This window comes from Augochlora pura, chromosome 4 (assembly GCF_028453695.1).
Source record: "Augochlora pura isolate Apur16 chromosome 4, APUR_v2.2.1, whole genome shotgun sequence".
Taxonomy (NCBI): Eukaryota; Metazoa; Arthropoda; class Insecta; order Hymenoptera; family Halictidae; genus Augochlora; species Augochlora pura.
Genome location: NC_135775.1, coordinates 9,784,260 through 9,808,225, shown reverse-complemented (window position 1 = coordinate 9,808,225; position 23,966 = coordinate 9,784,260). Strand labels below are relative to the sequence as shown.

Genomic DNA, 23,966 nt, shown 5'->3' with positions numbered 1-23,966 from the left:
AAAGAAAGGAGACGCGTCGTCGCCCTCGGCACACTTGTGCCTGAAGAGGTGCGGATTGGAAAAACGACCGGTGAACCCCGAGCCTCTCCGCGTTGTCCTTTCCGTGATGGAAAGCTGCGACTGTCATAACCGGAGGCCATGGCCTCATGAATTCGGCTTACGTGAAATGGATCCCGGAGACGTGCATGCTCGTTCCGCGGTGGTAATGCGATGCTAATCTGTGATGTAGCACCGGAGATTCATGGACATCGCGATCGCAGGGGCAAACTCGGCGCAAATACCTTCGATCGGCCGGAACGCCGGAAAACAGCCGGGCTCTGTTCGCTCGGCTGACGGGTTAATCCGTTCGAGTCTCGCGATCGAAGGATTCTGACACGTACGCTGACTTATTCAGCCGGTGAATAATTCTGTTTGCGATCCAGCCGGCTGCCGGGATGATCGTTCAGCGATCTATGCACCGCCGGAACGTACCGCGATTTTATTAGGTTTTGCTGAAATAAATCACCGCTCTCCGACGCATTGTTAGCTTAGAACGTTTCTCCGCCAAACATTTTCATTTTTCGTTTATGTTTATTACGCGATACATCATCTGGCGCGCCAGTCTAACGTTTAGCGTCTCATTTAGTCGATGTTACGAGGATACTTCGCGTTTTATGTATTTACGGTAAAAGTGAATATGTGAAATTTAAAACGGGGAAAAATTCGTGCCCATAATTTTAATTTTGCTTCAAGATTCGCGGTCTTATCATGAGTTACGTTGACGAATCATAATGGAAATAAATATCACGGCGATGTAATAATAAAATTGAAACGAAACGAGTTCTTAGACTTTATGATACTAATTTTGTTTTTCATCGTGAATCGCGTCGTATCCATAAGCCAGACTTGTAAAATCAGTGCAAGTTAAAACGTACACATCTTTTCGTAACATCCATTTTAAAATTGTAATTCGTGCAAATTCTGAGTATGCGATAGAAATCGGTTATTGATTCCACGATCAAGCATGCAATTTCGATTGCGCGCCAACCGAGGGGTTCGCTAATTAAGGGACGATCTCAAGTGTTATTACTTAAACGGTTCAAATTAGAGAAGACGCTGCTGATTGTAGAAAGCAGAGAATTTTCGGTCGACTAATGGAAAACGTCGTATTATCGTGATGAATGTAGCAACCGCGCAGCGAAGTTCAAAGCGTACTTTAGATGAAAAGTAATCTCATGTAAATGTATCCTCCGACCGCCGCGTCGTCGAGGTACGGGATTGAATTACAGGGAACGTCTTCAGCCTCGAAGAGCGAAGTTCTAGAAATATACCGGGGAGAAACCTCTCTTCGCGTATCGGGCAAATTATATTAATATGAAATAGAGACTCCGAAGCACCGCGCGCAATAAAACGGAAAACGTTGGACATTCTAATAACTCCGTGGACCATTCGAATCAATTACCGTCGGCCCGCAGCCGCGCGATCGCCGGAAAGAAACCAACGTGACCGACGAAACCCGCTATCTATAATTTTCGATGAATCGTAGCAAGCATGCGCGAACTTGCGCGAAGTATAATTTCTGAATGAAAGTTCTTCTTTCGCGAGAGCCGCCGAGAAATTCGACGGGAGAACGTCGAGATTCCTCGGCGCCCGATGGCCTCCGGCACAACTCCATCGATCATTAGATTCTATGGATCGTTCACGATCGGCTGGAGATTCTGAGAAACTTCATCGTTTTCTGAATAGAAAGAGAAAAATGATGGAATCGCCGATATCGTCCGAGCCGTAGAAAACCGACGATCGTTTACCGAACGAGCCGAGAGTTGGGTGCCAGCCGTCCATAGGGAACTTCAATTTCCTCCTTTCCATTTCAATAATTTATAAAACAGTCGCCGTAAACCCGCGACGACTGAAATCAAGGACTGCGCGGCGGCCGTTACCGCGTCGCGAATTGTCGGCCCGTTATAATGGAACTAATAATTGCATTGAAACGCGACGACTCCTGTTAGGAATTCCGCTAACGGCCAATATTTTCGCGCGCAACCCGACAAAACAATAATGGCGCTGTGCCTTTCCTGTTTACCACGTCGCGACTGCCGTCAACAATTATGTAAGGTGTATCACAAATTAAACGCGGAGCTGCTTAATGGCGGCGCGGGTCGTTCGCGGAAGTTAGGCCGCGAACTTTCTGTCTCTGGCGGTATCTATGACGACGTTAATTCTTGGAAATCGAAGAAAATTTGTGGACTTTAGGATCGAATTAAATTCCAGTTAAATTCGACCCGACAGTAACGTTCCAGTTTAATTGCCGATGCTACACTTAATGCGTGCTCATGCGTTATCAAAATTTATTTTCGACTCGTATGTTTCATGAGTTTAATCTGTTGCTGTCACACTATGCCATCTCACATTTCTTTTTTCGAACATGTTGTATCGTCATGAAAAGCAATATTAAATCGACAATTAATTAAATACAATCTACAATTAATTAAAAACAGTGATATATCGAGTTTTAATAAAGGAAATAATGTTCTACAATGTTTCAATTATATTCTTCAATTCGCAAGTCTCAAAAGTGGTGATCGTTTTTCAATGTTAGTTGATTAAAAACTGAACTCGGTCCGAGTGACACTGTATAACAAGTGTTTTGCACAGGAAGCATGGAGGTTTAATAATTTTTTGAAAACTTCTGCTCCATTAGGCGTTACACTGATTAGAAAATTTGGAAGAAAATAACAAATGGGGTCAAGATCGATGATTCGGACGGAGCGGGAGAATCTGTAATGCGGAGCGACTATCATCGGGCATGTCGGCGATTCCGGTGACGCTCGCGATGGAATTCCAGAATTCGCGGGCGAATGAGCAAATTATTCCGCGTAACGTTACACTGCCGTTTTTGCCGCGGCCACGCAGCTTGCGTACCGCTCGCGTACGCGCAAAACAGGCAATTACGCGCTTACGGTGCGGCGTATCGACGACAAGACAGACGTACCTCGCGAGGTTCGAGGTCGCCGGGTCACGGCGGAGGGTCATGACTGGCTCACGGATTCGCGCGTGTCCTGCGAGGGAAATAGGGGCCCACTATTTGCCGTAGAATTCTAAGAAACGGAGAAAAGGACGCTCATAAGCCAACCATCGGCGGGTTTCATCGTGGAAGTTCGCGAGAGCCTTGGATTCGCGTACGTAATCCGACGTCGCGTTAGACGCTGGTCTTTTCGCCGGCCTCGCCGCGGAAATATTCAGTGAAATATGGATTGTCCGGTACTTCTAACTGTGCATGTTTTATGAAAGGTTTCCCTTCTATTCATTTTCCATTCTCGTAAGTTGTTCTACGGAACTCAAATTGATGGAAAAATTTATTTCCGCACTTGTTGCGAACGCGTGCAACTAAAAATTAACTTCGAAAAATTAACCCCTAGCACTCGAGTGGCACCTCTGCGGCGCCAATGAAAATCGTTATATCATTTCCAAAATAATTTTGACATTATTAAAGACCCTTCTATTTAAAAGATTATTAAAAGTGTATCAATTTCATGATTCACTAGACTCAATTTCATATTCATAAATTGTACTAAGTTATATAAAATGGAAATACAGCAGGTTAAAATAGCTATGTTAGATCTAGGCTTAAAATGGCCTGAAGTGTGAAGGGTTAAAAATTGATAAGAAAAAAGCAACATTTAATTTATTCGTGTTATTAAAAGGTGCGTTTTTATCGGGCAAAGATTAACAGTTTGATTGGAAAGCGTCATTAGGGTATATTGCGTAAGTACATGTTAGGAGGCGAATGATCCTAGTCGAGAGTGAGTAACATGAAACCAACCCTTTACACGATCCCTCCTCGATCCCCATTGATTTGATATTTCAATGAGGATCTTCATTAAAAAGTACCTGTAGTCAGCGCCCAGGAAACTTAAAACCGTCCCTTATCCCTCAGTTACAGTCTGCTGATTTTCTATGTCAATAGAGATCCCCGTCAAAAGTATTACCTATCAACACCTGCAGCATCAAAAGTCATCACTAGTCTACAATTAGATTTACCCTTTCCACTAACCAAACCAAAAATTACGATCATCGAAATCTGTTAAAAGTGACTACAGTTACTCTGAAAGTAAAAGATGAAGGAATCTCTCTCGAAGGTCCTTATCAATTGCATAATACCGAATGGTGCATAATACAAATTGTCCGAGTGGTCAAAACGTCATCAACTTTCCCGTACGGTAATCCCCGCATTAGTTATCGACACTTGTAGTATCTGAAGTCTCCACCAATGAACAATTAGATTTATCCTTCCCAGAAACCAAGCCTAAAATTACAATCATTTGCTAAAAATAACTACAGTTATGCCGATGATAAGAGATGACTTGCCAAAAGAATTTTATCGGCGAGTCCTTATCACTTGCGTAATAATGAACGACGCGTAATATAAATTGTCCGACCGGTAAAAACTTCATTAGGTTTTTTCGTACGGTAATGTCAGCATTACTTGTCATCACTGGTTAGGTTTATCCTTCTGATAAACCAACCCGAAAATTACGCTCATCAGAACCTGTCAAAAGTAACCGCAGTTATTGCGAAGGTTAAAGATATCTTGTAATTTGAAGGCTTGCCAAAAGAATCTTATCGGGAGGTCCTTATCACTTGCATAACACTCAACGGCGCATAATACAAATTGTCCGAGTGTTGAAAACTTCATCAACTTCCCCGTACGGCAATCCCCGCAGTCAGAGGTCGAAGGTTCTCCATGAGCGGGGTCAAGGTGTGCACGTTCACGGGGGCCCGTCGAGCTTGCGGTACCGTGCCGGGACCCGGTTCGGAACCGGAATCGGCGTCCCTCAAACCGGAAATCGGCCGTATCGGAAGAGTGTGCGTGGACCTGTCGCGGTCGAACTCGAAAGACAGGTCTACCGGCTGGGCCGGGTCACGCGTTTGATTATTATTGTCGGTCCGACTCTGCCTCTCTTCTTCCTCGTCTCCTTCTTCCATCTCTCGCTGGTCTTTTTTCACCCGCTTTTTCCAAGGCGGCGAACGTGTACACAAGGCGTGTACGCGGGCTTTTTTCCTTTGCGGGCACGCACGCGGCGAGCCGACGTCACCTGTGCGCGCAGCACGTGCCGCCGGATACACGGTATGCATATTTGGCGGCGTTTTTCGACGATCCGCCATCGAATTTGAATGCGAGCAGCGTGGCCACGCCGGCTCCTGTGAGACGCGGGAGTCTTCGATGGTTCCGCGTCCCGAGAACGACGAGGCTGCCCCGTTCCCGGAACGCTATACATACTTCGAGATGTGTCGAGCAACTTGTCACTCTTTCGGATCTTTTTGCCTAGGAACGCTTTAATCCTCTTTGTCTTGTAATGTCGTGTCATATTCAGAAAGTACCAAGCAAACTTTGTCAAAGGCTAAGATTCGTAGCTTTTTGGAACTCGGAAGCGATGGTTTATTCTTATTGTTATTCAAGGTTGAGAGAGGTTCAGAAGACTTTAGTAGAGTACGCGTGAGTTTACAAGTAGCGGTATTAAACAGGAACGTTGTTACGATGCACCGAACACGCGAATACTTTAATGCGTTGTCAAGAGAGATATCAGCTTGAGAATATCATTTGCGACGACACGAACGTCATTCGACTCTTCTGTCAATATTTTTCCTTCATTATAATTTCATATTAAATCTATCGAGTTCTAAACACAACTGACGCGCGATCTTGTCATTTCTATTGTAATACGAGCTATTCAATCGTCTCTTTAAGAAGAGTCTTCAAGCTTTCAACAATTCAAAAAGTAAACATTTGAGACTGGTTATTTTGAGTGGCAAGATAGGTTTATAAATCTGTCTTTCAACCAAATTCTGAAGTAGCAAGTACTTAAGAACGAAACAAAATGTCCTCTTACCTCACGCATGATATGTGGAACATCTGTGCTTGTTTCGAAAGGTTCTATAAAACCCGTATGTGCCAAGCTTTACGAGGCCCAAGGGAAGGCAGTCCTCCGAAGTTTTCCACGGTTTCTAATGCCAAATGGCTAGATTCGTTTGTCACACGATTCCATGACCTCCGCCGCGCTAAATTATGAACGTGACGGAACGGCATCCGTGAACTCTCGTTCCGCGTTGATTCCGGTTCTCAGGCGTCCGCTCGTTTTCGAGTATGAAAACGGCACCGTCCACGCCTTCCTGTTTCGCGACGGTGAGTCCGGTTGCGCGGGGTCGAAGCAACCCTTCGCGAAAACGAGCCCACCGCTCTGGAAACGATCGTAGATCAGCTGGCTTGACCCCGGCGATCTCTGGTACCCGCGGCGCGGCGTGGCGCGGCGCGGCGTGTCGTTAGACGCTGGTGACGATTTCAACGGAGACACGGAAACCCGCGCGGAAACAGATATCTCGCGGTCGTGCTAATGAAAATTCAAGACGGCCTGCTAATGAACCGACATTGCTCTTTCGGCCAGTTTGACTAGTACGCGCGCTCCTTCGCAGTCGTGTTCCTGATCCTTTTACGTCCGAGGAATGCCTTTTTACATCTTTCCTTGGAAAGAGCTGTTCAGCAACTGTGTAACTATTTTTTTTTGTCGAACATCTACATCTGCTATTTTCCCGAGGAAACGTCCGAGCCGCTGAATCTTTCGTTTCGCTTCGCGTGGATTTTCTTGGATGGAGGATGCGTGTACAACCGACCAACTGGTTTTTCTCTCGATCGTCCGTTTCCTGATTTCGAAGACATCGCGTAACTACTCGACTCCTTAATTTAAACGAATGTTGCTTGATTGGATGCAATGAGGAGATAAACGTTTCAGAGGATCTTCCGAAAAATTGTCGCAACGATACCATTTACAGTTGTAAAATATTTTAACCTAGCACAAGCGACCGACAATGATGCACGATTACTCTTTCCGTCTCCGCTATGCTTCGCGATGAACCGCTCTCTGATCTGATACAGCGCACGTAAGAACGATTCTTTCGATCTTCCAGGAAGGACTCCGTCAACCGGACGCCGTTCAATCACTTCTGTGTCTACCTGCTAGTCTGGAGTCACGTATGTGTAATATCTAGATCGAGTTCTCGAAAACGGCGGCCGCGCATGCTAGGAGGGTTTCTTTGAACTTCAGCGTTTCTTAGAATAGCGGAATGCCTCCGGGAGTTCTACGGGCCCATTTGTTTGGTGTTACGTAAACAATAGAAATGAAATTCTAGTGAACTGGATTACCCAGTGTTTTTTTTTCTGCAATCTAGACCGTCGACGACTACAAATTAAACGAGATCTATCGAGACTATTAACTGGATGTTAAAAATTCCTCGCGAATCAAAGGTCCAGCTGTATCTAAACCAAACTTGCAGGTAAAGTGAGACGGATTGAAATTAAATAAAAATGCTCTATTCGTCGAAAGTAGGACATTGTTCCATAAAAATTCTTCGTACAGAGACGAGAATTTAGATTTTAAGAAGCAGTGGATCATGCCGATCGAGCGGGAAGCAATCTGGAGCCTCGAATCTAGTGAAATTCCGGCTATTCTGGTAACCAAGTAGCATTCTTTCGTCCAAGAACGTTCACCCTTGTCGTAGTTCAACGAAACGCCGTTATCGCGACGATCTCACGACTCGAAGCAACGAGGAGGAGGCATCTCCGCGCGCATGGTTTCGTTGTTCCAGCGCCTCCCGCAATTACGTGCAGCGATTTTTCTCCTAGGCCGCCATAAAACGGTGTCCAGGTGTCCGCGCCGCGCTTCCGCCAGCGCTAGAGATAGGCGGGAACACGGCACGCCGGCTTGATTCGCGCGAGGGTGAACTCGAGGGGATGACGGAGGGAGGAAACGTTTACGGCGTTTTGGGACCATAAATTCAAATAAAGGGGAACACGGTCGCGTTACGTGTCGGGCATAAAGCACCGGCGGACAGCGAAAACGGGGCATGCCACTCGTCCGCTGGGCCGATTCTGGTTCTTCAGGCCCGTTTCGTTTTACGACGTGACACGAGGCCCTCGTCAAGTGGGTCATAGGCCAGCGTGCGCGCAGACACGCCGGTTACGTTCCCCGTAGCCGACAGATCTCCGTGGAACGATAATCGGGCAACAAAGCGCGTAATAAAGAGTTAAGACACCGGATGGCGCTCCGGGAAACTGACCGACTCCCTGTCATTCGATGCTTCCAGATTATGCTCGATATTTTATTTGCAATTCTTTCTATGTTTTAATTCGTCGTCAATCTTCGAGAATTTCTTGGAAATAATTCTCATATCACGGTAAGGCACTTATACTAGTTCCTGAGTAACAGATCGAGGAAATTAAGTTTTGTAAGAATGTTGAAAACTAATTAAATTAGTTAAGGCTAATATATAGCGATCGTGCTATGCAAGTTAAATATTGAAATTTGGGAATATATAAAAGAATAAATTGCAAATCCATTGGTTAGTTAGATTCTAAATAGATCGTACTATTGCTGACATAAAATACGCTATATTAAATACTTAAATGTAGATTCAGATAACAAAATTATCTCGTATTTTTATGCAAGTGTATTTCCACCACAATATATGTCTCATATTATAGTTTCACATTACCAGAATTACTGAAAGTTTTATTTAATAATTGATTGTAATATTTAAGTAATTATAAATGAAAAGATACTAAAATAATGTAAATTGTACGATTTCAGGTAAATATCAAATTTTGCTGAAGTTAAAACGTAATATGAGTAGCAATTAAGCTGAGGAATGTATAAGGGTTAGCTTTTTAATTTGATATTTTTGAGATGTTAGAATAAGGTTTACTTATTAAAATAATATGTTCCTTTTTGTTCCGTAATCGCCTGACTCGATAGGGTTTGTATCCCTGAGTCTACGAACCTTGCAGACACTGGATATTAAAGATTGCAGATCCTCAGGGGCTCGAAACTTCGAAACTTTGCGCTCGAAACCATTTTAATTCGAAATAATTTCTCTGACCTACAGTATTTCCATCTTACATAATTTATTGCATTTTAAGCATACGAGACCCGTATATTTGAGTCATATGACTCGCACAATAGTTACACTTTTAACAGTTCTTTTTTAAATATAAACAAACTCGATAAGTGAAATTAATTTGTAAAAGGATAATTAAAATTTTATAATTAAATAGACATTACGATCCCAGAATATTCGATTTCCTAAGGGATAAAATGTGCCATCTATCAGACTATTAGATCCTAAAAACCTAAAATGTTAAACATCTTAAAGAATCTAAGCATGATTTTTCAAAATTTGAGCCTAAAAACATCAATGTCCAGAATATAAAACTCATAATTTCTGGATCTCATCGAATATTAACACTAAGCCTACCGAGCCGTCACAACGACGAAGAAATTACATTTACTTAGGCCTCTCGCTATTTTTATTGCAATATTTGCTTGGATTAAGGAATTTACTCAGTTATTTTCGATTAAAGAGTCTTTATAATCTCATCAACCTCGTAACAAAAAAGTCTGTAGCCAATCAAATTGACCGACTCGGTGTAAGCGACGAAGGTTTCCAACCCTGGTACTCGGAACGTAACTAAACACCCACATCAATGGGATTTCCCGGCTCTTACTTTCCGACGTCTGAAAATTGAGTCGTCCGAGGCAATCAATGAACCGTTGCATCATCCGAGCGACGAGCCAGCATTGACACGAGAAAGCACGGAGAGCGCGGGAATCGCAAACGATCCAGGCAACTTTCAAAGATGACGCACGAAGAGATGCGTATAATAACCACCTTCCCGGATGATTCATGCGCTACTGAAAATAGACGTGGCACAACGCGCGCTCGCGCACAAAGGCTTTGTTTTTTAGGAGATCGCCGCGGAATGATAACCCGCCGACGGTGATGCGGTAAAAAGCGACACCGCGGTCAGTCATTGCGGACGCTACCGCGTTTCATTAAAACGCGACCTCCAAATGGGCACCGCATTGTACTTCACACGGAAGCGGAATAACGAAACAGGTTTCGTTTAATCGTGCCTTGCCCCGACGCGACGCGACGCGCCGCTAAAATCCACAAAGTCATTTCTTTCCCCGTCGAAAACTCGATACCATGATCCTGGAATTCAGTCTTCTGATCAGCCGCGATTGCTACGGTTTGAAGAACTCTCGTTTTCGAGAGATGCTAGGTTCTCGCTGTCGATGGTAACGTTATTATTGCGGAGGACAGGAAACGCGAGCGAAACGAGATCCACCGCGAACGTCGCCGGGTCGGTTCGAATTCCGTTTCTCAATACGTAATACATCCCCTGCTACTATGTAAGTCGGGTGTAATGATACACTATCGCGTGTCGAGGAGAAAGAACCGACAAAAACCATGACGCTCGGCTGGATTGCAAGAAACGATTAATAGTGCCGCTGAACCTAGTCCGTAATACCGATGTATCCGATTCGTGACCATTTGTCTAGCTTCTGTTATCTTCAAGTTGCCACTGCGAGCACATATTCAAGTCTTCTCCGGAGAAAATTTATAATCTCAATATAGAGATTTCGGATGAGAAATGCATCGAATATTTTCGACGAATGTGTGTCGAATTTTGGAAGTTAGTTTTAGTATCTAGTGTAATAGAGCCGGCTACTGATAGGTAACTTTGGTTCTTTTCGAGCATAATCAATTTTATATCTATCGAATAAGACATATTACATTTTTTTTTTATTAAAAAATAAACGAAACAAAAGAATACAAAAGTTTATGTCTGATTCGATAGGCATAAAGTTATTTATTCCTAGAAACAAGCCACGGGCACAGAGATTAGCGATCCCATGTGACATCATTAGCCTGCGTACAAAATTCTACCACAATTCGAAGAAGAATTCAATTTCTTTGTTTCAATGTGCTCCTCGGCTTTGAGGAGATCCTGTCGTGCTTGTCATTTGCCGGTGCGAGCGTTTAGATTGAAGTAGCGATCTCGAGGGACGCGGGCTTTATGTCGGCGGCTTGCTGTGAAACCATACGCCGATTCCGGGCGATTCTACAACCCCATGGCGAGCCTCAAATGACTCGGGCACCAGCGTAACAGTCCCCTCTCCGAAATTATCTGCCAGTTTCGCCGCTCGTCACGCCGCGAGATTTCGTCGACTTGGCAAACTTTCTGCAGCTTAATGGGGTCGTTCTACAGCTTGGGTAATAATAATTTCGGTCGTTAGGAGCGGCACGCTTCGCGCGAACTTTCGCAAGGTCAGAAGGGGAATTCTCCGGTACGGGACCGCTCCGAAATTTCTATCTCACACGAATTACGCTGGTGGACAAAAGACATTCCTCGGGCCACTTGCTTTCAAGCCGCACGAAAGTTTGCGATTATCGTTAAATCTAACCGAAACTGACTAACGCGCGTTGTTCTATAAAACTGACGAAATTGAATTAATTCGGACTTCTTACCATTTTTATTACAATGTACGCTTCTGCAAAGGAATTCATTCAACCATTTCTTAGCAAAGTCTTCATAATTTCAACAATTTGAAAATAAAAAATGTGAAACCGATCATTTTATTGTAATGGTAGGTTTATTGTTAATAGTTTGCGGATTTTATGCATTTACAAGAAAACTTAGTACGAATTAAAGCATGAGATAAATCTGACTAAGGATAACGTATATGCTACTTTGAACTTGTTACGATTATAGGCAGATAACTTTAATTTTCCATAAATGCTTGCAGTCGAGTGATCAATTTTTTAGCTTTCAGGAACATGTTCCATGTCGATATTTATAAATACATATGACACAACAGTTAGCCATTGAGATACACGAAAGTTTATTCGATGTTACAGTACGAAATGTTAACAGGAAACGTAGTAAGATTCCACTCGTTTCCTAACGAATTCTAATTCCTAACGCAACAATTTTTCTCCAGCTAGTAACTCGCCGCAGGGATTATTTATCGCAAGAGACATTTGACTCTCTGTAGCTTGTAAATATCTGAATCTCGGAAGATGCGGGCTTTACCAGCGACACCATGAAAAATCCAAGGATCAATAAAATTAGGATAACCCCCATAAAATAGTTTGAAGCAGTCTCGTCCCTGAACACCTCCGATCCACGCGCGAGAGCCGTAGGTTCGTCGGCGTCCGACGTAGTTTATGGCTGTGTCTTCGGGGTTGCGCAATCACACGGAACTTCGACCGTCGTTAGTAACATCTCGGGATACTTTAGAAACTTCGACGGGGTCCACGGAGCCCCATAGAATGCCTGTATTTATCGTGATCCTTGATTTCCGGATGGCGATGCGGCGGAAGAAAAAAAAATCGACGGCCAATTACGATTCCCAATGAGCGTAACTCTCGTTACATTGGACGCCGTTGGTCCGGCGCGGAGCTGAGAAAATTAGAAACGCGATTTTTAGGTGTCGGAATAGTAACTCAATCCGATTCGATAGTGGCGTTTGACGGAAGATAAAATCTTCGAAGCGGGAATTTCTAAATGCTCATTTCCAACATAATAAAATCTTCGATGATTCGAAATAAAGGCTACGAGTTTCCGTGCAAAATAAAAATCGTTTCAATCGATTCCAAGGTACAGGAAAATGTTACGTTGACATCCTTTAATTCTTTTAATAGAATCTATGATATATTAAGAGACAATTTCCTATAATTCTGCTTAGAAAATGTAAATTTCTACATGGCCCCGTGGTTGAAGAACTTATTAAATATTCTAATGTGTTATTACATTAGCATACATGTTTCTGGTTGCTAATTTTTATAAGGATAAACTTAAGTACAGAACTGCTCAGTTTGTTGTATAGGAATAAGTCTTATTTATGTTGCGTTCTGTGTAAGACACGACGCTTTTCTTAGCCGAAGGCTATTAATAGTCTTTTCGATGTTCGTACTGTGCATAAGGGAAACTAAATCATTTAATGAAGTATGAATAAAATTACTGCCTGTGCTAAGGTATCTTTCAAGAAACACCCTACTGAAGAATTAACTTTCTGACATTTCTGTGGTAGCTTGTGCTGAACGACCCTATAGAATACTGTCATAGTTTCATAATTTCCAACCTAATAATTTCAGTATTTAAAATACAGAGCACCGAATCAAATGCCCTCGCGCGGTGTTAAGAAACGTGAAGGGTTGGTTCGGAATGTTTACTGGTACATCGTTGGCAGAGAAACAAAAATGTAGGATCGCCGAGTGTAATATTCCACATTCGCGGTCGCTTCATCCCCCGTGATAGGTGTGGAAGATTATCCGCCGCGAGACATCGCTCGGCCAATGCTAATTTAATCATCATTCTAGCCAGCATCCCCGTTAATCCCCTCTATCTGTACCTCCCAGGACGCGAGAGTGGCCAGGCGAATTCCTCGCGTCTTCGCGCGCCATAGGTCACGGGCAGACAATTTAGAGACGCCTTGGGACACGGACGAAACGTCCGAAGAACCCTGGAGATAGTGCAGCGACGCGTTGCTCGCGGGAATAATCGCGAGGACGCGCAGTCCTCTTGCTATCCTCTCGCTATCCTCTCGAGATTCTCTCGCTATCCGGCGTGCAACGGCTTCGTCTCGGCTGGTATCGCTTACTAATAGCTCGACTATACGCCTGCACCGTGAACACAAGGTCTGGGTTAGGCATATACCGTTGCCGGTGTTAAGACGTTAGTCTCCCAGGCGAATTCTCGTGCGGATAGCCGATAATATAAACGCGCGTCCGCTAAAATCGTACGTCATCGCGGTGCCGGCGAGGACGCGACAGCGGAAAACAGCCCGGACAGCATTTTTCAGCTACCGTCCGACAAATTGTCTTGTTAGAACCCGTGGAAACTCGAGAGTCCGCGAGCACCGTGTTCCTTCGACCGCAATTAATGTTACGACTGGCGCGCCGCGATTCTTAATCGAGAGTGACCGATCCCGGAGAGTCCATGACGGCTGGGTTAATACGGCTAACGGAGATTTCGCTAATAACAACTCGAAGCCAAACGTTTCGTTTAGGGCAATTTTCTAATTTTCGTCGGAGTGCGTTAAGTTACATCTGCATGCTTATCAAGTTTACAGTTTCGCAAGAAGCGTCGAACGATCAATAATTTTCGTAGCGTGAAGCAACGTTGCGGTAAATTTTGTTATAAATTTTCGTGCCGGCGACAAGGCGGACTCGTCGAGGAATCCGGTGGAAAGAATTTTGGGATTTTTCCACGGAACAGTCAACGCTGCGCGTTTTTCCCGCGGAGATACATGAGGCGTCAAACTTAGCACCTAGCGTATAAATAATTGTTCAAGGAAGTCGAAAGATAAGCCGTATCTACAGGTTCCCCGAGGTTCGCCGGCAGAGATAGATTCGATCTATCAGTTTTGATTTTTCAACGCGGCGGCGACGTTTCAGCAAACTTTCTAGATTCTTCTGCATTCCCGAGGATTCCGATAGGTTGTTTGGACTCGCTCGCGCCTCGCAGCATCATTCTCAATGTCACGAAAATTCAAGAGGATCTTCCCGGCGCATTTATACCGATGTTCAAGCCAGTGATAAGTTTGACAAAGTTTAATATCTTCGTTTTCAAGCGATTTGCACGATTACTCACAATTACCTAAGTGTCTTCTCTCGTTAAGAAAGTCTCTATACCCTCTAGTCAAATTTCGAGCTTTCTTGTCCTACCTGTTTTCACGCGAGTGCAATTTGTCCACGGATTTTGTGCTATTTCCACACTAACCTCCTTCTAGGTACAGAGGTTAGTCATTTCACTTAACGTAAACGAAAACTAAATGCCATTAATGTGTCAATTTAGTCTATTTTTCTAATTAAAATTTATTAAACTGAATTGAATCGAACACGTAATTTAGATAGGATACATCATAGAAATGATCCAGCGAGCAAGGAAACAAACAATTTTACTTATTTATCAATTCTTTTGAATCTTTAGAAGGATTTTATGCACTTCGAAAAGAAGTTTCTACTTGCTTTTTGTTTCTTACAATTAGAATTACTTGCATGCAGTCAATTTCCATTTCTAAGATCTGCAGTCTAATAACTACACCAGTAATTAGTTTAATAACTAGACCACAGATTTTATGCACCTATGGAAAAACTGCATAAATAAAACATAAATTAATGGACAAATTAAAAGAAACTATAAATGCCGATATATTAATTTGAAGTTATTGAAATGATATCACAGAGAAAGAAATTGCAGTTGGCACAATTTACTAAATAGAAGCAAAAACAAATTTGCGCATTTTTATACAAATTACCGGAGCAGAATGATCGACTTTCATAGCATTTAATGTTTCCAATAGGCACGAAACAATCTGTACTGGTCCGATCGGATCGTGATCCAGGCTACCGTATCAAGACTCCTGAGCGAGGAGGGACGCCCAAAGTTGGCAAAGGGGAAGCGAATCAGAGATCCAGTTCTCCCATGGAAGATCCCCTGGGCAAGTCTCACGCGTCGATCGCGATCCCCTGCGCGTCCGCGACACAATGAAATTGGATTAAGCTCGTGCTGCCGAGCGTCTGCTCGCTCCTCGAGGAGTTTTAACGATCCACCGGCGTACAAATTGTCGAGATGTTATCATGTAGGCCGCGGGAGCCTGTCTAAAGATCAAGAGAGAAAGAAGGAGAGAGAGAGAGTGAGAGAGAGAGAGGGAGGGAGAGAGAGAACGAGAGAGCGAAAGAGGGAGAAAGAGACGTGTAGAAGAGGTTGGCCAGCAGATAGCGGAACAGATAAAGCGGTAGCTAAAGGGAGATCCAGGAGCACGGAGATCGGAGGACGCGCCGAGGCGAGATGCGAGGGAAGATTAGGGGCGGCAGATCTCCCTGTAGCTCGCTGATGTCACTGTTGCCTCCACGAGAGAGGCTCTCCGTCTGTCCGTCCGCCTGTCCTGGCGGGTACCACGGATCCCGTAGGTACGTTAAGGATTCTCAACAGTAAATTACAAAATATGCTAAGCGGCCGATATAAATCAGAGACTGGCAAGGGTGCCGCAGCGCAGGAAGGGGTGCAAAACGAATTTCTTACCCCGGCGCGTACCGATTCCGCTAGGAAGAAGGGCGGCACGGTGGCTGGCACTCGATCGGTCCCAAAATAAGGGGGTCCCGGGGCCCGTGTCACGGATCCAGGACGAAGCACACCACACCTCTCTCCCTCTATCTCTCATGGGAGTTTGCAAACCGAGCAAATGGACCGGAAGACCTCGCAGCGCAGGCGATATAAATAGCTGCCGCGTTTCCATTCTACGATACCCGGATTCGGTTATGAAATTCGAATTAGTCGAGCGAGCTCCGCGTTGTTGCCGATCCCGGGATCGAGATTTATGGCGGACCCGTCACGCGGCCGAGCATTCGTGCGCCGCGATACACCGGCCCGATAAAAGTACGCGTTTGATTCGGCCGCGGAAGCCGAAGATCGATCCGCGATCGAGATACGCGGTCGTCGTGCTTGACTGATGCCTCGCCGAGAGGATCGGCAACCCAGACCCCGCCTGCCACTGTTTGCACGCGCTCGCCCACCCCCGGGGAAAACGTAATTACCGGGCGACTCTGAAAAATCCGGTTCCGATCGGTCACGGAAGATCGACCTTCGACGGGCATCGCCCGTAGGCGAATCTGATGCCTTCGGATCGGTGAAATATTGTTTCCAATAGGAAGCTGCGTACTTTACTACACCAGTTTCAAAGCGAAGTACTGTAGGACGTCTACTATCCGAATGAATCAGGCAAACTCGAGTGTTCGGGCAGTAGAACGGTTACTCAACACGTTAACTGTCGCGACGAGTTTTTACAATTCATTTTTATTTATTTACTGATTTAATGCAGGACAAATGGTGGGTAAAATGAATTTTATTGTGATGTATTCGACAAATTGAAGTTTGCATGGATGTTATGGAATGCAAAAGAGTTAAAGTTACGTTGATTTTGTAGGTATTTTATATGGCAATATATCCTTACAACATTAAACGTTCGCACTAAATCGTAAACCCATTTACCTACTTCTGCACGCAAGTACGAAATGTTGGAAGCAAACCAAACTATAACAAAGTTCCTTGAGTAGCTGCCGCTTACATTGTTCATGCTATATAGACAAGCGACAAGTATGCTAATTCGAAGACAAAAAACGAAGCGACTCCTGCAGAGAAATGCCACGTGTTCGAACTGCTTTCTCCGCTAAACTTCCTCAATAAAATTTAGCAGACGAACAAATCAACGAAGCGTTTTTGAAAAGGAAACAGGCTGAAGATTCGCAACGGAAATTCTGATGGTTCATTTCCCTCAGGGGTTCGACTAAATGAGACCGTTTACGTTAGAGTTTTCTTCACGCTTTCAGCTACCAGGCACGTCATCGCGCGCGACGAGTAACTGGCATAATAAATTGCGGGATAGCGCAATAAACCGGCGCGCCGTAAATCCGTTCCCGTGAAAATCCGTCGTCGGTCATTAATCTCAATTTCAAACGGTAGAATCCGCGGCGCGATAAAACTCTCCGCGAAAGTTCCCGCGCGCGGGAGATCGTCTTTCCACGGTTCGCGTTTCCACGGAGGGGAACCGATGCCCGGCATCACGCGATTGTTCCACATAGTCCGGCGTCGCGATAAATTATGCTACCCGCGAGCACTCAATTATGCGCGCGGCACTATTAATCGAGATACGGGGAAACGTGGATGTTAATAAAGCGTCGAGCCACGGCCGAGAGTGTTTTCAGCGACGTTTACACGCGGCTATCTGCCGATCTACGCTAATCGAGCTCCCCGGATTCACCCGGTCGTCGCGCGCCGCTATCTTAACGAACTCCCCGTGGATTATCTGCTGGCCGGTCGATCTGAAATCGAGCGCTTATCGGTTCGTAAATTCGTCCGAACGAGCTCGTCGGCTCGTGAATATTTATGAGCCCCCTAAATGATCGTTGCGAAAGTAATATTCGGGACGCGAGGACAACCACAAAATTTCGATACTTTTTTTTTTCAACGGCATGCGAGATGATTCTTGATCATGGACATTTTGTGCAATATTATTTGCATGAAAGTATCCGGCTGATATGCCAGACCGGTTGCATAAAGGGAGTTCGTCGAGCGTCTGACGAATTGAAGGTTTCTTTTAAGAAGTCTGTCAGATCGTTCCGACGTAGACTAAATAACGCTCCTGTTCCTTTTTCTCGGCATTTTGAATGATACGTGTATATTACAGGGAATGAAAATAAAATTTCGTACGCGCGAGGTAATTGGAAAATGCTGCGCTTGATGCAGCGTAGCCGAGAGAGGAACTGGAGACTTCAACGCTGATCACCTGCGTAAGCGACGTGCGCCGAGTCTCGCATTCTACTCTCTGGAAACGCATTTCTGTATGCTCGGGGGAATTCGCCATTATTTTTCAAGTACCCTCGGGTGTAAATACTAATGTGTCGCAAGTGACCGTTGAGGCAACGCGTTTTTCTGAATTAGCAATAGGATCGTGCTCGTGGACTGTGTCAAAATTAATATGCAGCTTGCGGATTTCATATATCAACTGGTCAACGTAATACTTACATAAAACGACGACTTCATTAACCTTTAACTCGAAACATATCTAATACTTGTACTGCGAGAAATCATTTCACAAAAATTCACAGGCTACTTGTATCGAAATTTTATTCGTGAGAACTAGAGATGCGATAAGTATACTGCAAGTATGTACGGATCTAGATGAAGAGCTTTGAATGTTTTATGGATATTTCGAAAAAAGCAATACTTTAAATAGACGTACATATGGATGGTTCAGAGGTCAACGTTGTCCTTTGTTCGAGAAATTAATGTAGTCGATTTTTTTATAAATAAATTATAAATAGCAGCCTTTATATTGACCACGGGATGACTAGAAGAATTGTTCAGAAGGAATTGTTTTTCCTAACGAAAACATTGATATATTTTTTTTATTTCTCTTCTAGTTAATTATTAGTTATTAGTGGCATTGTTATCTTTTTACAACTAATTTGTAAAATCCTTATTTACCTTAATTGTAAGGTTAATAAACTTACAACCATTGGTTTCTGAGCTATCCATATGTACAGTACTTTCTTAGTATTATGTAGAAGCTAAAACCTCGATATAAATGTTAAATCGAGATTCGAGACAATGGAAAGTTAAAATACCCACTAATGACAATAATAAATGTAGGTATTCGCACATATCTCATGATCAGAATTCAAGGAGCATTTCTGAAGGGTTCGAATCTTCCTAGCACTGAGAATTACTTCCAAGTACGTTTTCGAACCTACAAAGTATTGATTCTAGAGTTCGAAACCGACTTGCGTAAAATTATCACACGGTGTCAATTCACCGGTTTACAATTTATTATTTTAATATTACTGAAATGGCGGAATTCAAAGTCCAAATAAATGTAATCTTACATCTTTTACTAAATGAGACTTGTAAATCTTAGTGATCGGTAGATTTAGTGACGATGAAATTTAATTATCTTGGAACAGCGATCGAAACTCATAAAACACAACTTGGTTATTAAGATTGACTCGAATTCATAAGTACATATCGGACTTGCTATCCTATCCCTAATGAGTAGCTCGAGAAATGCTGAACCGGCGATCTCCGGTTCTAAATGCCCTATTAGAAAACTTCCGGCAGTTAATGTATCGGTACTATTGGGTTCCAGAAGCCTGTTGAGTAGCTAACAGGTTTGTGTTGGCAAGTGACCAAGTTCGTTAAGATACGGGGAATGCAAGATTATTCAGAGACTCACGTGGACCATAGTTCGTGAGTGGGCGGCAGTTTGACGTCGGCCGCGGTCTTCTCCGGCAGTTTATAGTACTCGTAGACGTAGGACGCGGCCGGATCGTCGCCGTGGCTGGTGACAGCCGAGACCTGGTGCTGCTGTTGCAAATTGAGCATCGCGGCGGTCGCCACGGAGAGCGGGTGCTCGCAGTAGGTCCGCCAGTCGCCCTCCATACTCTGCACCTGCACCTGCACGGCAGCAACCCTCTTGTGTACTTCAGGGTCGGCGCCCTCGGCACCGCTCTGCAACGATTGGGCCGCTTGCGCCGCAGCCTCTTCCGCTCCAAGTTCTTCCTCTTCCTCTGGTTCACGCTGCCCGGACACGTAGCTCGGCTGCTGTTGCTGTTGCTGCGAGGTGTCGTCGCTGACCACGCCGTTGTTCGTGTCCTCCTCGCCCCGGCTTCGTCGTCTGAAATGACAAACCAAGTTCTTTGTTAACGCACACAAACCTTTGTTCGGCCGCGAGAATTCTACGACTCGATCGCGCACCACAGTTTCATGCCGTCATTTCGGCTGAAATTTTGTCATACATTCTCACTCTCTTACGCATTATCATAATCTCATTGCAATAGTGAAATTTTAATCGTGAATACTTAAAAAGCTCGTAATGATTTGCCTCTATAATGGTATATATTCGTAAAAGGGAGAACGACATTCATAAATGTACAATGTCCCAAAAACATCGGTGACTCTAAATCGTTTCAATCTGCTTGTGAACTACGTATCTGCTGTGGAGGTTTTCTTTTGTCATATTTCGTGTTCTATCAGAAGTCTAACACAAAGGCCAAGATCGCTTAATAATCGTTTATTTAACGTTCCCTGGTGTTGGGGATAGAAGATCGCAACACGTCAACGATCTACCGTGAATATTCATGATAGATGTGATCGATGAGATGGGTAAAAAGAAGTAGATTATTGCTCGCTAGCTCAGCGGAACGCTCTAGTGCTGAAAAAGATGATTACTTAAACTATTGATCAAAGCGAGTAGAGCTTGAATGCTATTTTAATTCAGGATATAATCCAGAGTCAGGTTCGGTGTAAACATGTGTTTTACAAGCTGCGTCGATGCCGCGCTCATTCATTTTCTGGGCAATTTTGCCACAGTTTTTTAGATTACGCTCCTTCGTCGCAATTAGAGTCTGATGTAATCTAGCTTAAATTAGATGATTTATGAAAAAGCAATCATGTTTATGTAATGAGCAAAGCTTTACCGCTTCTCTTAGGCGATCTGACATCGTATTACGTCAATTTTGACGAACAAAATTTCAACGCAAAATGATTGATTGAAATATTAATGCGTCGAAAATATAGCTTTGATTATCCTTATGAATTAATTTCCAAGAATGTAGAGTATGATAATCGATGAATTTCACAGAAGTTCGTGGATTGAAATATGTTACGCCTCTTGTGTGCAGCGGGCCTCGCGGATTGAAACTCTTCGCGAAGGTTCTAGGAGCCACATTAGTTCAACGATTGTTCGAAGAGACTACCCAGTCTACTCATTACATCTGAAACCACCACCTAGGGGCAGTCGGATGAAGACGGTTACAAGACGATTATTAAAGAACTCCATCTTCCATTTGCTCCGGGGCATATGTTTGAGCCCCGAGGTACATTGAAAAACCTATAAACCGGACATTGCCCGGTGACAGAGTGGACAGTAGCTAACAAATGCAGCGGATCCACGCGAGCCTCGTCCGACCGGCGATGTCCGCGCGATCCGCCATCGATTTCCCAGAAGTCCCCTGGTGTACTACGTGCGCTGTTAGGCCGGCTGCATAATGAATCTGCACGGGTCCGAGTAACTGTTAGAAATGGCCGGGCGTCCCGCGATAAATTACCGCGGGCCCATCGAATTTATCAATTAACGATAATCGCCGGCGCGCAAGCACTCCCGCCAATGATTCCTCAATTTAGCAACGGCCGGCGTGACGGAGTGTCCCCCTTCGCGCCACACACGCTCGCCGCCGTCGATAATTTATTGTGCGCCGCGTCGCGATACCTAATCGCCTCTGCGGGCCGCCTTTCCGGGCTCGCATGGTCGGCCGAGCCACCTGGATATTTGTCACCGGTCGTTAGTTTCCGGCGAAGACGCGGCCCCGTCTTCCGGCTGCGCCGCTTCCCGCTTCTATCGCCGCCGTGGCCGAACGAAAAATCGAGTGACACGGGACATTCTGCCGACTGTAGGATGCTCGCCAAAAAAAGAAAAAAAAGAAAAGAAGAGAGGCGATAGATGCGAGGAAATATGGTGGACGGCAGGCAGATGCCTTCAACGCGGGAAGAAGGATCGAAGACGCGCGGAAGGGTTGAGGGAGATAGGGTGTCTACGCATACATATATACACGCACGAAGATTAATTATTATAAACCCCTGCCTTTTGCCTACAGTCATCAATTTATACTCCTCGCCGGCGCGCATCCCAATTCCAATCCCAATCCCGTGAGTCGCGCACCGAATAAAGGCTCATCCTCTCTAATTTATGCATGTCGAATCAATCTCCTTCTTCCCCTTTCGCACCCTCTGCCCCCCCCCCCCCCCCCCCCCCCCCCCCCCTCTCTCCTCCGCCCCTCGAATCACTCCCCCCCCTCCCCCCCCCCCCCCTCCCCCCCCCCCCCAACCCCCTCCTTTCCCACTTTTTCTTCGACTCCGTTTCTCCCGTTCCAGGAGATTCCTCTCTCTCTCTCTCTCTTCTTCTCTTTCCGTCTTGTTCGGTCGGCTTCCTTCGCCGACGTCCCCCCCCCCCCCCCTTCTTCGTCCTCGCTGGTTCGACGGAGAGTCCTCTTGTTGCTCCTGTTCGTACTGCACCTGGGCAACTCGCGTCGCCCCTTCAGCGAGCAGCTACCCCGATAATGAGGGGCCGCGTTATCCTGTGCAAATATTTTCCTCGACCGGTGTTTGCACAGCCACGGCGCCCGGGAACGGGAGCGAATGCCGCTGATCAAATCCAGCACGCGGATGCGCGAGAGATCGGCAAAGAACGATATAATGAGTTCATTCGTGATCATCTAGCTGGAGAACGCGCCGGGGATGGGCAAATAGACCGCCGCGCCGCTCCAGAAGAGGATTCGTGTATTCTTCGGCGAGGGCTGGCTCGTCGACGGTTCGATGGTTTCTCGCATTAATCATGCAATGACTGCTGCGCGAGGGGTTCTACAATCGTGCAAGTTACTTTCCTGCAGGGTGCACGGAAACTGCAGTTCTTAAATCATTTTATCTTAGGCGCATTTCTCACCTGCCCGTTTCTAAGATTGCCGATGAAGAATAGCTCTTTGATTTTACGATTTTTATTATTCACTTTTATTTTCGTTCGTTCCTTGTACTTGTTATCTTTTTCTTCGTTGCAACACCTTGTTATTCGAACATTTCGAATATCTCCATTTTCCATCGACAAACAAATTAGGATAAGTAGCTAAATTTTTTTAAGACTCTCTTTGCATTTCCCGATTGATCAGACATACTAACCAGACGTCTGTCTGCCGAGTCGGCGCGATACCCGATAGGCCGATGAAATAGAAGGTCTGCCGCAACCAGCGATCTCTACGCCCAGAAACCAACGGCGGCTAGGAACGTGAAATATTCTCGATGTTCAGGCAGCGCCGTGTTGTTCCAGGCATCGCGAGGCACGGGTCTAGACCAAACATTCCTTCAGAATCCTCTTTCGACATCGGCTTTCGTACTTTCGAAAGGCACGATCCCCCCGAAGATCGCGTCGATCGTAACTTGTCGATCGACTATCAAGAAAAGCGGTCGTCGACGTGTGTTTTGAGGCAGATTGCGCAGGAACGGGGAATGGAAAACGGTGGCGGCGCCGTGTCACCGAAGACAAATCGTAACATAACGATGCCCGCAAAACGGGGCTAATCCGTCGTTTATCAGCGAGCGTGGCTGGCTCCGTTCGCGGAGAGCGGAGATCCGTTCGATCGTCCATTCGTCTTTTGCTGGCCGGCGGTTCGCCGGGAAACGTTCAATGGAAACGAGGCTGAAGGCATCATCAGTTAGACCTGGCTCGGCGATCGTCAGAATGCATTATCGTGTCGCCCAGCGTCGCGTGCACCTACCTCAACGCGCAAATGTTGGAGGTAGGTGGGACACGCGGACGGGATGCACACGGGGAGAGGGAAACGCGTTTAATATTCCGTGGGAGTGTTGTCCACGCGACCCGAGAACCCACCCCCTTCGCTCCTTGCTTGCATTTCAATAAACCCGCCTCCATGGGAGAGCTCGTCCCCCTAACTGTCGATTCTGAAGAGGTTTCAGCGCGTTCTCTAAGGCAGCGGCTTAAATGCAGATTTTTTAACAACTTCTACGATATTCAGATGCAATT

At 45.2% G+C, this 23,966-nt stretch overlaps 1 protein-coding gene across 3 annotated transcripts in view; it reads right to left on the bottom strand.

Moving 5' to 3' along the window:
- Positions 1–23,966, bottom strand: part of Grh (grainy head) — a 180,406-nt gene that overhangs the window by 29,727 nt on the left and 126,713 nt on the right. For all 3 annotated transcript variants that reach the window (XM_078178519.1, XM_078178521.1, XM_078178520.1), the window contains one exon: positions 19,611–20,051. In XM_078178519.1, the coding sequence (XP_078034645.1) occupies positions 19,611–20,051 (441 nt within the window). The remainder of the gene's footprint in view (positions 1–19,610; positions 20,052–23,966) is intronic.